At 50.5% G+C, this 13,079-nt stretch overlaps 1 protein-coding gene and 1 long non-coding RNA gene across 7 annotated transcripts in view; one reads left to right on the top strand and one right to left on the bottom strand.

The window, feature by feature from the left end:
• Window positions 1-2,081, bottom strand: part of LOC124109722 (uncharacterized) — a 47,058-nt gene extending 44,977 nt beyond the window's left edge. The window contains exon 1 of the long non-coding RNA XR_006857078.2: window positions 1,959-2,081. This is a non-coding gene — a long non-coding RNA (uncharacterized LOC124109722). The remainder of the gene's footprint in view (window positions 1-1,958) is intronic.
• Tmem125 (transmembrane protein 125) lies at window positions 1,198-5,216 on the top strand. 6 transcript variants are annotated; one of them, XM_046468399.2, is made up of 4 exons: window positions 1,198-1,285; window positions 1,953-2,065; window positions 3,425-3,570; window positions 3,807-5,216. In XM_046468399.2, the coding sequence occupies exon 4, from the start codon at window positions 3,950-3,952 to the stop codon at window positions 4,604-4,606; it is 657 nt and encodes a 218-aa protein (XP_046324355.1). In that variant the 5' UTR covers window positions 1,198-1,285; window positions 1,953-2,065; window positions 3,425-3,570; window positions 3,807-3,949; the 3' UTR covers window positions 4,607-5,216. The 6 variants fall into 6 exon arrangements, with proteins under 6 accessions (XP_046324355.1, XP_046324357.1, XP_046324353.1 ...); XM_046468401.2 differs by having other exon boundaries at window positions 1,230-1,285; window positions 1,858-2,065; window positions 3,486-3,570; XM_046468397.2 differs by having other exon boundaries at window positions 1,232-1,285; window positions 1,858-2,065.
• The last annotated feature ends 7,863 nt before the right edge of the window (window positions 5,217-13,079 follow it).

Raw genomic sequence — 13,079 nt, 5'->3', positions numbered from 1 at the left:
ACGTGGCAATTGGGCATTTGAAATGTGGCCAATCTGAACTGATGCACTGTGGGTGTAAAATTTTCAAGACTTTGTACAAAATAAAAGATTGTCAAATAGCTCATTTGTAACTTGTATATTAAAATATATTGGGGAATTAAAATATATTCATTTTAATGTGTGAATTACACCTGTTTCTTTTGAAACATGTTATTGGGAACATTGTATTTACTTAGGTGCTCAAGGTGTGCATCTACAGATGTGTCGTCCTGGAGTTATGACAGCCTCCAGCCATCTCAACAGAGCAAAGCAAAGAGGAATACAAACAGCTCAGGCGCAATTATTTTGCAAACTGATAATGAAAAGATCATTTTGACTTTGTTTTTCTCTCTATTCCATTTACATCAGAAAGAAAGAGAAGGGGCCTTAAAAGGTCTAATTCCGAAGATAAATAACAGCCTGCACCCCCCCAACCAGTCACCCATTTGCCACTCCAGAGCACGGTGTGTGTGGTGCCAGATTAGCTGATTAGAAGCAGAACCCTGCCAGGTGTGGTGGCACATGCCTGTCATCCTTGTGACTTGAGAGACTGAGGCAAGAGGATCACAAGTTTGAGGCCAGCCTTACCAACTTAGTGAGATCCTGTCTCAAAAAATAAAAAGGGCTGGAGGTATAGTTCAGTGATAGAGTACCCCTGTATTTAATTCAAAGAAGGAGAAAAAGAATATCAACTATGTCCCTGTCACCCTTCAGACCCTCCATGGGCACCCTGCCCAGGCCAAATACCTCCCTTGGCATTAAAGACCCCGTCCCAAACCAAGCCTGAGCCAAACTTGTCCTTCCAGTTTCCTCTCACATGCTCCCTGCTCAAAACCTCTACACTGGTCAGTTCACACTTTATTTATTCAGTCAATCATTCAACAAATATTGACTGCTTCCCATGTGCAGGCTGAGCACTGGCTACTAGGGCATGATGGTTAGCAAGACAGGCACCATCCCTGTACTCCCTAGGGGCCACATATCTGGGGGGGGGGGGTTAAGAGGAAAGTAAATAAAGGGCATTAGGCCCACTGCAGTAAGAGAGTTGTGGGGAAGCACAGAGGCCATGCATGCACCTAAGCCAGCCTTAGGTTGGGGAGGGCTCCCTGGAGGAGGTGACATCTCAGCTGAAGAATCTGAGTAAACCAGACTGCGTCTGGGGAGTGGTAAATATTCCAGGTGGAAGGAACTTGAGTTCAAAATGCAAAGGGCAGGGTGGAGGGCAGAGCCTGCAGAACTGACTGACACTCATCCTGACTGGAGGGCGGTATGGCATTTATTGTCAAATGTTTATTCTGGGATCTCCCTTTTCCACTTGAAAGGCTTTTACTCCTCCTCTAGGCCTCCCCAGCAGGAAAGACTGGGTGCAGCAGGCCTGCTTCTGCCTGGCATTTGAGACTAGAGAATAAGCAAAGGGTTTGTGGGGCTCCAGCCTGGGAGGGTCAAGGGATGGAGGTCCTGGGCTGGGTTAGGGGATCCTGGTTCTGGGATTTGAGGTTGGAGTTGAGTTTTAGGGAGCTAGACTCAGGAACAGGAGTCAAGGTTGGGGCTGAGGGTAGGGTTGGGGTCTAGGATCTAAGTTCAGAATCTGGGTTAAAATTAGGAGTTAGTTTCAGGCCAGATGAGCAGTTGGGTGTAGAAAAGGAGCTGCGGCTGGGGGTGGGGGGGTTCTAGGTAGGGTTTGCAAGTGCAGCTGGAGTTGGGGGTAGGTTCCGAGGTAAATCTGAAGTGGGGGTTGGGTTGCGGCCCAGGCTCTGGGGCAGAAAGACAACATTCCCCCCCGCAGCGAATTGTGTTCGGAGCCCCAACAGCAGCTGACAAAATCCCCTCCCTTCCCAGGAATGCCTCTGCCCAGCAGAAGGAGCGCTGCCACGTCAGCCAATCGGCTTAGGCCCTGCCCTGTAAACAACACCTGTTAATCCCCCTCCCTCCAGGCTCACCTGAGTGCAGGTTAGGCAGGTGAAGTGCCTCCCCGGAAACGGAGCTAGAGCGCCCCACCTGCCCGGCCCTGCCTGCTCAAATCGGATCCAGCACGTCCAGGCTTCTCGTGAGTGCCCCACAGTCTCCCCACCCGCTCCGCCCCCACCTTCTCCCACTAGCTCTCGCCCTGAGATCCTCCACCCCACCCCCAGCCTGGCGCCCGCCGACCCAATACACCTGTGCCCTTACTTTCAGACCAGCGAGTCACAACCCAAGGGAATGCTGGGACAGAGTCCATGCCCCGCCCACGGCCCCTCCCCACCTCCCTTGGGGCATTAGTATCTGCCCCGCCCACTTCCCCTGCTGGGTAGCCCCAGCGGAGGGGTCGTGGAGCATGCGTACTTCCTCAGGGTGTACCCCTGCACAGTCATGTTATCATATCTGGAACGATCCAGGACCTATGCTCCGTCCTATCTGAAATCAGAGGGGTAACATCGGGTTCACTTATCCAAAAAGCATGCTTCAGCCTCTATGCAGACTCCAGGCCCCACTGGAATTCTGAAAGGAAGAGGTCAAATGACTCCCTTCCGTCCCTTAAGACAAATGTCACAGTCCTTGCTTTTTAGATAAGGAGACTGAAGCTCTAAGAGCTGAGCTCATGGGGCCCCCTGACTCTCCCCATCTCCTCTCCTGGGTGCAGAGGGCCCTGTCTGACCAAGCACACCCAACGCCTAGCATGCCAACAGGACCTGCTTATTTCTGATGTTTGTGGCAAATTGGGCTCCTTGAGGACAGGGACTGCACCTGCTTTATTTTTGCCCTGTGTGAGTCATGCTGGCTGTCCTCTAGAGGACAGGTTAAATGAGTAACCACTGTTAGGTCCCTCCCCATGTTTCCATGGTGGGGAGGGCTGGGCTGGGGTTCAAGTCCAGAGCCTTTCTTTTTCCTCAGCACTTTAAAGAAACCATGGAGGAGGATGACATGGGTGGGGTGTGGGTGAAAGTGGAGAAGAGTGGGGCAACAGAAAGCTTATTGGGGGTCAGGGCTGAAGAGGCAGGCACAGGGGGGCTACTGTAGGAACAGAATAGATAGACAGCCTGACTGGTGGACTGGGTGTGACAGAGGGAGACCAGCCCCCCTGGCTGAGAAGTGTGATGCAATCCTGAAGTTGGGAACACAGAAGAGAAGCAGGTTTGGGGTAAGATGACCAGTTTGGGTTGGGACCTGTTGCATCAGAGATGACAATGGGACATCACAATGACAGTTGACTTGGGAGGAAGATCCTGGTTGGAGATGGAAATTTGGGAACCAAAGTCTTTTCCTGCCAGGCTGTGAGATGAGATAGGCCTGGAAGGAGGGTATTAGGGGCCAGATTCTGACCCACAGAGAAGGAGGAGACTCATCTCTAAGAGAGAAGTTACAGAATCAGGCCACTGGTTCCAGAAGAGTTAAGTCATCAGCCCCCCTCCCCACAACTCCCCCCCAGGAACCAGTGGTGACAGCTGAGGCCATGTGAGTCTGGATCCTGAATGAGGCTTTATCTCTAGCTGTTCGTCCCATCGTCCACTGTGGCACCAGCTCCGTCGGCTGGCCAGGATGGGACAGGCGACTGGGAGAGCCAGAGCCAGAGAGGTCAGGGGCTGGGCAACGGGATTTCCTGGAAGGGTGTGGGGGTATCCTGGGAGGAGGGGAATTTTCCTGGGGTCACTGTAGAGGCTTCCCCAAGGGGTAGTGCTGGGGAGGAGACTTTCCCAAAGGGGATTCCAGAGGACACAGGGGAGGATACTCGGGGATCGTCCCCAAGGCTCCCAGGTGAGACCATGAAAGCTGGGTGGATGGGAGGTAACATCGAGATCCTTCCCCTGCAGGTGATGATGACTATAGCCTGGGCTGAGAGAGGAACAAGACTCTGGGCCTGCGACTGCCAAGCAGGTGGTAGGGGCACCAGGCCATGATCTGTACCCTCTGATCCCTGACGCTGACCTTCTGCCCTGACCTGCCTGACTAAGCCATGTCTGAACAAGCTCAAGCCCCTTTGGGCCGGGGGCTGCCCCCCGACATGCTGGCAGAGCAGGTGGAACTGTGGTGGTCCCAGCAGCCAAGACGCTCCTTGCTGTGCTTCAGCGTCGCTGTGGGCCTTGTGGCAGGCTGTGGGGCAGGTGGCGTGGCCCTGCTGTCCTCCACCAGCAGCCGCTCTGGTGAGTGGCGCCTAGCAACAGGCACTGTGCTCTGCCTACTGGCCCTGCTGGTTCTGGTGAAGCAGCTGATGAGCTCAGCTGTGCAGGACATGAACTGTATACGCCAGGCCCACCACGTGGCCCTGCTGCGCAGCGGTGGAGGGGCCGATGCCCTGGTGGTGTTGCTCAGTGGTCTCGTGCTGCTGGTCACCGGCCTAACTCTGGCTGGACTGGCTGCTGCCCCGGCTCCTGCTCGGCCACTGGCCACCATGCTGTCTGTGGGGATTGCCCTGGCTGCCTTGGGCTCGCTCTTGCTGCTGGGCTTGCTGTTATATCAGGTGGGCGTGAGTGGACACTGCCCTGCTACCCGTGCAGCTGCCCCCTCAACCCATAGTGGCCACGGTGGCAATAGCAGCATCTTCAGCATCTCAGGACAGTTGTCTTCTGGCCAGCGTAATGAGACCACCTCCAGCATCGCCAGCCTCATCTGATAGAGCCAGAATCCTCCTTCCCAGGACCTGTCTCAGCGTCTCCAAAACTGTGCCAGGACGTGCATGTGTGTGCTTGTGTGTGAATGTGTGTATGTCTCAGGGCCACATCAGCCCTTCACTGGGTGTGTGATATGGGATTAGGAGCCCACATGTACTCACATTCCACATCACAGGTTAGCGTGTGCCTCCTTGGAACTGCATGTTTGTGTCTGATGACTGTCACTCTGTCTATCTGGGTCTGAGTTCTCTAGGGAGAGAAACATCTGCAATCCCTATTTCCAACACCCCTCAACTCTAGCCTTGCCCGGCAATACCCGTCAAGGGTTTCCACAGGGTGACTGTTGTCCATCCCAGAGACTGCACCAGTGACCGCTCATCAAGAAGAATGACTGGTGGCAAAGCAGAAGGAACAGGGGCTCCAGGATTGAAATCCTTCCAACCCCCAACCCAGGCACCTAATAGCTGGGAGATTCAGCAAGCAACTTAGTCTCTCTGGCCTTTTCTAGAGGTCAGGTTGCCACTGTTTGTGAGAATTAAATGTTGTCATGAATGGAAGGACTGGGCTCAGGAGAGATATGCATGTACAATAAAGTGGTGGCTGCTGTTTTCATTGTCATCTTCACCTCACCATCTCACCTGGGAGATCCTCCTTCTCCCTAGGACACACACCACTCCTCCCAAGGCCAGCTCTTCCCTGCCATGTCAGTTCATAAAGGGAGCCTTGAAGGTGGCCTGGGCCTGGCCTGGGGTTTCTCCTCTCAGGTAATAAGGGGAAGGAGGGGAAGAGTGTTGAATGGCTGTTCAGGTTTGGGAAGATAATGAGTTTGTGGTTCCAGAAAAAGGGTGGAGAACCTGAAGAGTCCTTCACGTTTGTTCACGTGCTGATTCAAGGGGAGGCCGGAAGCCTTGGGGTGTTCTCAGCTGATTTCTCTGGAGACTGCACCTCCTTTACACTGTCTCCCTTCAGCTGACTCCCTGAGGGTGACTGGGAGGCTGAATCTCCCTACCCCACCTTGGAAACCAGAACATCCATTTAGTCACTACACCAGCTGGCCTGCTTGTGGGCTCCTGGGCATAGGAGAGGAGTTTGGGATTCTGGGGTGCTAAGAGTCACTTCCTGCCCTGGAAGGAACCTGCCCTTCTGTGGTGTGCTGGCACTTCCTGGGTGGTAGCAAGACAGCCCCACTGGAATCAGCCCACAGCCGGGCTGCTTACTGCTGCTTCACATCCTGCTGTGCAAGGTGCAGATGGAAGGTGCCAGAGAGTCAGGGAAAGAGAATTGTCTCCTAAGAAACATTACACTAGAGGCCCTCACGTGAGAAAATTGCTTTCAGCAGGCAAGGGCGGGCCTGTCTTCTGGAAAAACACAGGGCTGATGGTCAAGGAGAAGAGAGCTATAGGGACGGGGCAACACGGGCAGCCCAGAGGGAAAGCCAGGGATGTCCAAGAACACCTAGTCATGCTCCACACATGCAAAATGGAATTTTCTGCTACCTTGAAGGAGCTCCTCTGTCTCACCTGGAAGTGCCACCAGTCACCTAGTATTCAAGTCAGAGATCTCAGAGTGGTGCTAAATGGTGGTACCTTCACAGTCTCTTCCCCCAATTCCGTCAATAAATCACCAATTTCTCTGATTCCCCTCATAGATATTTGCCTGCTAATCCACATCTGTATCCTACCTAGCAGGAACTCCCTTTGTCTTTGCCTGAATTGAACAACTGCCTCCTTACTACGCATTCCCGACCTCTTCTCTTTTTGCCTCTTAAATCCACCTCCCCCTGCCACATGCTCCTGTATACACTTAAGTCAGAGTGATCATCCTGAAACTAAGATGGGAACCTACCTTAAAATCTTTCCGTGGCTCCCCACCACTCACACCCTTCCTAACATCATATGATCTCATTCTCCCCTCAAAGACCCCCCAAAACCAGCCACATCAAACTATTTCCACAAAATGAATCCACTTGTCCGGGTCTTAGATGTTCTGTTTTCTTTGCCTTCTTGTTCTTCAAGACCCTGGCTTGAAGACCCTCAAATGCAGACAGTAGCTGCAATTCTTTCTTTGTGTACTTGTCACCTCAACTAGGTGATGAGCTTCTTCTGGGTCTCGCTCACCTATGTATCCCTAGTTCCCAGCATGGGCCTGACACATGGTAGTGGCTTTGTGGGATGGATGAAGGACTGTGGCTTGGGCAGATGACAATGTGTATGCAAGGGGCAGGGAGACCCACCTTTAGCTGGGAAGGATAGAGAAGTTAGGCCATGGGGCACTTGACTCTGAATCCTTCCTCACTCTTCCTAACTTCTCAAGAGGGATCTACCCCTATGCCAACTCCTGGACTGTGGGAGGACCACAGAATGCTCCTGTCCCATAATACAGGGAGAAGTACCTTTTCCTTTCATCTGAGAAAAGTTAGACCCTCCCAATATTCCTTTTAAGAAACTAAAGGAGGGCTGGGATATAGCTCTGTGGCAAAGCGTCTGCCTTGCATTCACAAAGCCCTAGGTTCGACCTCCAGTTCCAAAAAAAAAAGAAAGAAAGAAAGGAAGGAAGGAAGGAAAAGGAAAGGAGAGGAGAAACAAAGAGGCTTAGAAAATGGGGAGAGGGCAGGGCCACACAGTTTAAATATCTGACTGAGCATCAGCAAGGCCAATGTCAGGTTTCTCTGAAAGGACACCAGATGGAGACTGTGGTCTGTGCCCCCAGAGGGCCTACTCCACGGGATAGTGGAAGTCAGCACCTCTCCATCCAAACTTAACACCAGACAAAAGATGGTGAGAACTGTACCAGGGTCCCTTGATCACTAACACAGGCCTGCCACCACCCCTGCCTTCAGCTGCAGGGGTTCGAATCACTTAGCTGAACTCCTGCCCAGTCCACTCTGCCACCAGCTGTCTAATAGCCTCTCTGCTCACTTGCAAGCGGGGCCCCCCTACACACCCACCCCTACTTGCTGTCTGCACCTCCCTTGTCCTTTAGTTAAGATTCTTTGGCCCCCAAAGTTCTTCACAGATGACTCCACCTCCCAATCCATCAGAATAGGACAGTATGTGATGGGATCCCTCCTCTCCTACTCCTGCTGGTCAGAGGAATGGCTTTGTCAGGCCAATAGAGGAATTTGAACTTTGTCCTCAGGGCACTGAGAAGCATAAAACAATTGTAATCAGGGAGTAGTGTGGCCAGGATAGGATTTAGGCTGTGCTGGCTGCTGTATGGCACTGGGGCTTGGCCTTGGGAAGAAAAGAAGAAGTGGCCAAACAGCCCAGAGAAGTACTGTCTCTGCTGGCCCAGAGGGAGGAGAAGCAACTGACCAAGCAATAGAGGTTGAGGAGAGAATCCTAGAAAGAAGGAATAGCAAGAAGAAGGGCCCAGAGGCCAGAGGACCTTGGCTCCTTGGAGGCACCAGGGAGGGTTGGCCATGCTGGAAGAGGCAAGGAGTGGGGCCAGAGAGTGCTATGGGCCAGTCCCAGGGCTTCAGAATCCCCTTAGCAGGCGGGCTAGTTTTCAGGGACAAGAGGAAACCAGTGGAGAGTGTCAGGCAGAGAAATGGCCCGGTTAGAATTGTGTATGATCACTCTGCCCACAGTGTAGAAAATTAATTGGAAGGGGCCAAAATGGAGGCAAGGAAACCAGTTAAGGACTTTATGCAGGTGTGTGATAGTGGGGCTTAAACTGGGGAGTGGCTGCTGGGATAAAGTTCAAGGAGAACAGATTCAATGGATGTTCAGAATCTGACAGGTCTTTGTGACTAGCTAGTAAAGCTTTTTTGAGATGGGAGAGATAAGATGAGTTAAATGTTGATTAAAAGAAGGGGTGAAGATACATGGTAGGGAAGTCAGTCTTAGAACAAAGTCCCTGAGCAGGGGGTGGTGGGTGGAGCCACAAGATGGAGAATTGGACTTGCAGCTCCATTTTAATAGGAAAGAAGAAAGGATATGGAGTTTGAAAACAGAAAATCGAGAGAGGCCTTGACCAACAGCTATTCTCTGCAAGGCGAAAGCAGCATTAAAGAACTGCTATGGAGAAGGGGGAAGGATCTGACCAAGAAAACAGCAAGATTTGTGGAAGTTTTGAGAGCCTTCATGAGGCTCGGGACCAGGCATCACCAAAGGCCAAGTTGCAGGCGCAGGGAGCAGCTGACCCCAGGTGAGAGTGTCGCCAAGAGTATGCAATGCTGAGACCATGGACAGGTAAGTTGGGGATACAGGCAAGAGACAGTGGCATAACAAACCTCAAAATTTAAGCTGGCACTGGGTGAAAAGAGAAGAAGATGCTGATGAGTAGGGTAAGGTGGTGAAAGCCTATAATTCCAGCGATTCGGGAGGCTGCAGGAGAATTACAAGTTCAAGATCAACCTGGACAAATTGCCAGACCCTGTCTCAAAATAATAAATAAAATAAAAAGAACTAGGGATGTAGCTTAGCAATAGAGAACCACTGGTTCAAAGAAGAAGATGCTGATAGAAGCGGAGAAGTGTGGTCTGGACTTAGAAGCTCTCATCAGGTGACAGGTGAGGTGCAGAGAGACAGAGAGAGAAACTTGACACATTTCCCTTGTGTTATTCAGCTTCCCACTGTTGTGAAAAAAACAACTAAGAGGAAGAAAGATTTGTTTGGGTGCTTAGTTTCATAGGATTCAGTTCATGGTCAGCTAGCTTCAAGGCAAAAACATCATGGTGGAAGGGCATGGGGAGGGGACAAGATAGAGTCCCCAAGGGCACACCCTCAGTGACCTGCTTCCTCTGACCATACCCCACCTGCCTCTCTGTAGGCCATTCAAGTTATTAATCCATCAAATGGATTAATCCATCAGTGAGGTACAGCCCTCATGATTCAATCATTCCCTTAAAAATCCACCTTGGAATATTATTGCACTGGAGACCAAGTCTTCAAACATGAGACTTTGTGGGACATTCCAGATCCAAACCATAAGATTTCCCCCTTGGCTTACCTGGAAAACTCAACCATGATGCCTGAATATCTGGATAATGGAAGAATATGTTCAAGAAACTGCCAAATCTGGTCCAGTTCAGGTGGTTCTCATACCATATCCAGTCACATCCCACATGAGGCCTCAGGCCTTCTGAAAACACTGGTTTTCCCTAGAGAAACTTCCTCCAGGGCCCAAGGGACCTGCACATGCCCCCTCGTGCTCAGCATCCTTCATAAGGACAGGGGATGCCTTCTTGACTCTTTTCCAGGACCTGTGAGACTCCTCTGGTCATAGCCTTAGAAGTCACCTCCAGAATCTGAAGGACCACAGATGCCAAAGTCCAGGCTTTGGCATGAAGCAGACCAGTTCCACCTTCACAGCCTGCTCTCCCAAACCTGGAGCTTGTACTCTGAAATTGCTCGGCCCCTGTTTGCTGAGATGGGGGTGATAGGGGAGCCAGCCAGGCAAGGTGGTGGTGGGTCTACACCTAGGACATTCCTGCTGTGAGTCCGTTTTATCCTTACTAAAAGGTGAGACAATGCTGTTATTGCTGGGTGAACAGGCAAGTTACAATTACAATTGCTGGGATACAGGCAAGAGACAGTGGCATAACAAACCTCAAAATTTAAGCTGGCACTGGGTGAAAAGACAAGAAGATGCTGATGAGTTGGGTAAGGTGGTGAAAGCCTGGGGCCAGACATGTGAAAATGATTTAGTTTCAACATTCAGTCTAGAAAGCAAGGTTGCCTGCCCAGCAGAGCTATTATAAGATAAGTACAGGTACAACAACAATATGTCATTGTTCCTCGTGTTAATATTATATTTACGGTGTCAGAGGTTTTAATCTAAATCCTTTGTTGTTCTGAATAGATCTTTCCTATCCTGGGAAACAGAAAAATTCAAGTCTCCAGCAGGAAGTGAATGAGGAGGGTGGCAGTTTGGCAAACTCCCCACCCTTGGGATTAAGGCTGGCTACCTTTGTGAGGAGCCAGTGCCCTGGGGGTGCGGGTCAGGATACAGCTAGAGCACTTGTTCTACTTTATGTTTAGAATTCTTTTAGTCCAGCTAACAGCCATGTGAAGCAAATACTTATGATCCCCACTTTACTGAGATGACGTTAGGGAACTCAGGGTTTGAGTAATTTGCCAAGATCACACAGCATGTGATCTGGGATTTTGAATCCAGGTAACCTGTGCTCCCAAATCACTTTGCTACTGAGCTAGAATGCAGCTGGAGTTTCTTACACTTTGTGGCTGTGGCTTTTGTGACACCTTCCTCTTCCCCCCACCCCCACTGTCTTTGACCACCACACAAGATAAGGGATGTGTGGCCTTGCCTTTGGAAGCAGCCAGGAAGCTGGGTTGTCCTCCAAAGACATGCTGAGGTTCCCGGGGCATACAGGTAGTGGCAGGTGCTGAGGAGTGAAAGACAATGTACAGGGCTAGGGACACAGGCAGGTGAGGACCAGGATCTGACGCCAGACCAGACAGAGAGGCCCTGGTGAGTGCCAAGCCTCCCAACAGTTCTAGCAGCTCTGGTCCTCTGAGCCTGCAGATCCAGTTCAAGCACCCTCTGTGCCTGGGGCCAGGCATGTGAAAAGCAATGGGAACAGAGTCTTCCAAGGAATCCAATGAGGCCTAGATAAACAGGATTCAAGATTCCTGTAACTCCAGGATCCTGCTGAGCCCAGTTTGGCAGGTTCTAAGAGAAATCCTAGCTAGTGGAACCTTGTGGGTTTGGGGCTCAGGAAAAGCAACTGCTAATCTGGAATAGAGAGCTTACCTTCTTCTGGACCCCTAGAGGTACTGACCCAGATGTCAAAAAGTATGTGAAAATAAGAACAGCAAAGTTATTCTGTTACAGAACTGTGTGTAGGGCAGCTCCTCTGTGGTGGGAATCAAAGAAACTCAAATGCATGGGACAGGCTCAACTGTGTTTGCAGCAACACCTCCCTCAGAAGCAAGGAGCCCTCTGTCTCTTAGGCCAACTGTTCGGGGCCTTCCCTGTGAGTCTCAGGCTATAGCAGCCTCTGCTTCTCCCAAGCCTTTGAGGGTCAAACCTCTGGACTCAGCAGCAATTGCTAGGTGGGCTGCATGAGCTTGCTGCTTCCTTCTAGCCTTCCCTTCCAGGCCTTCCTCTGCTGACAATCCCTGAGATAAGGTCCCCACTCTATTCCAGAACCTCCTCTTACTCTGGCCCTCCCTGGCCATCTCAACTGTTCCTGCTTTCAATGACCACAGTGCTGATTATCCACAAACCCATGTCCAGAGACTGGACTTTTCTCCCCATGAGCCCAGTTGTCCCTGGCATCTCCCGCTGGAAATCCTGCATTCAACATTGAACCACCAATCCCCCAACCTACTCTTCTTCATTGCACCCAGTTACTAAGCCAGAAAACAGGGCAACTGTATCGATACCTTCTGTTCCCCATATCCCAAATCAACAAGTTCTGTCAACTATGCCTCCTTGTCTCTGGAGTCTCTCTGTTCCCCTAGCCACACCTTAGCTGGTCTTTGAATTTCTGTCTCTGCACAACAAGATGACTTTTCTATCATGATTATATAACACACACACACATACACACAAAGTCACAGTTGAGCCTCAGTTGCTCTCAGGCTGAACTGTGAGCTTTGCATCTCAGCTTCCAAAGCTCTAATGAATCCTCTCAAGCTTCATGGCTGCCACGGGCACCCCCGGACACTAGACTCAAGTCCTCCTTAACCTTCTGCTTGTCTCAAGCCCCTCCCTGTGTAAAACACACCAACATTTTTCTTCTTTCCCTCAAATACTGACACTGCATCCTGGTGGACACATGGAAAGGTGGCCACCTGGCTTGTGAGAACTGCCCCTTGTCTGGGAATGATCTGGAAAAAAAGACGTGGACCACTCAAATCATGTGAATGCTATAGGACCCTGCTTCCTAGTCATAGCGGATTGGCCCAGCGGTGAATACTTGACCCAAATTGGCCAGATTCTCTTGCTCAAGAACTTGAAATTTGGATTCAAGAATTTGAGTCCTAAGCAGAGAGAGTCTCATCAATGCCCCTAAGTGACGAGCACAGATTACAATGCCTGAGTTCCAACCACTAAGACCACCTATATCCAAGTCATCCTTTTATTTTCTTACTGTCATCCATGAACATTGTTTATCTCTCCATTTATTTACTTTCCCACATTCTATATTGGTACATTATTGTTGTACATAATGATGTACATTTTTATTTTTTTTATTACATATTCATACTTTCACACAATATAACAATATAATTTGGCCAATATCACACCCCGGCAGTTTACCCCTCCCTTTCCTCTACTGATCTCCCTTTGATTTTCATGAGATTCGCCCCCACCTTTCTTTTCCTTTTTCCTATCAGCTGACCCTTTGATTCCACACAACAGCCAGAATTCTTCTCCAAACTCCTTTCTATTGTTTGCAATTAGAGAAGCTTAACTCAGGTCTCTCCCATCTTAAAACTGCCTTCCTTGCTCTTAAATTTCCCCTCCAAAATCATGACCCTCTCCCTCTCCTCTTTTGCCAAG

Source organism: Marmota monax, unplaced genomic scaffold (assembly GCF_021218885.2).
Source record: "Marmota monax isolate L192 unplaced genomic scaffold, Marmota_monax_Labrador192_F-V1.1 WCK01_AAM20220418_F8-fsc00008, whole genome shotgun sequence".
NCBI classification, from domain to species: domain Eukaryota; kingdom Metazoa; phylum Chordata; class Mammalia; order Rodentia; family Sciuridae; genus Marmota; species Marmota monax.
This window is presented reverse-complemented; position numbering and strand designations above follow the sequence as displayed.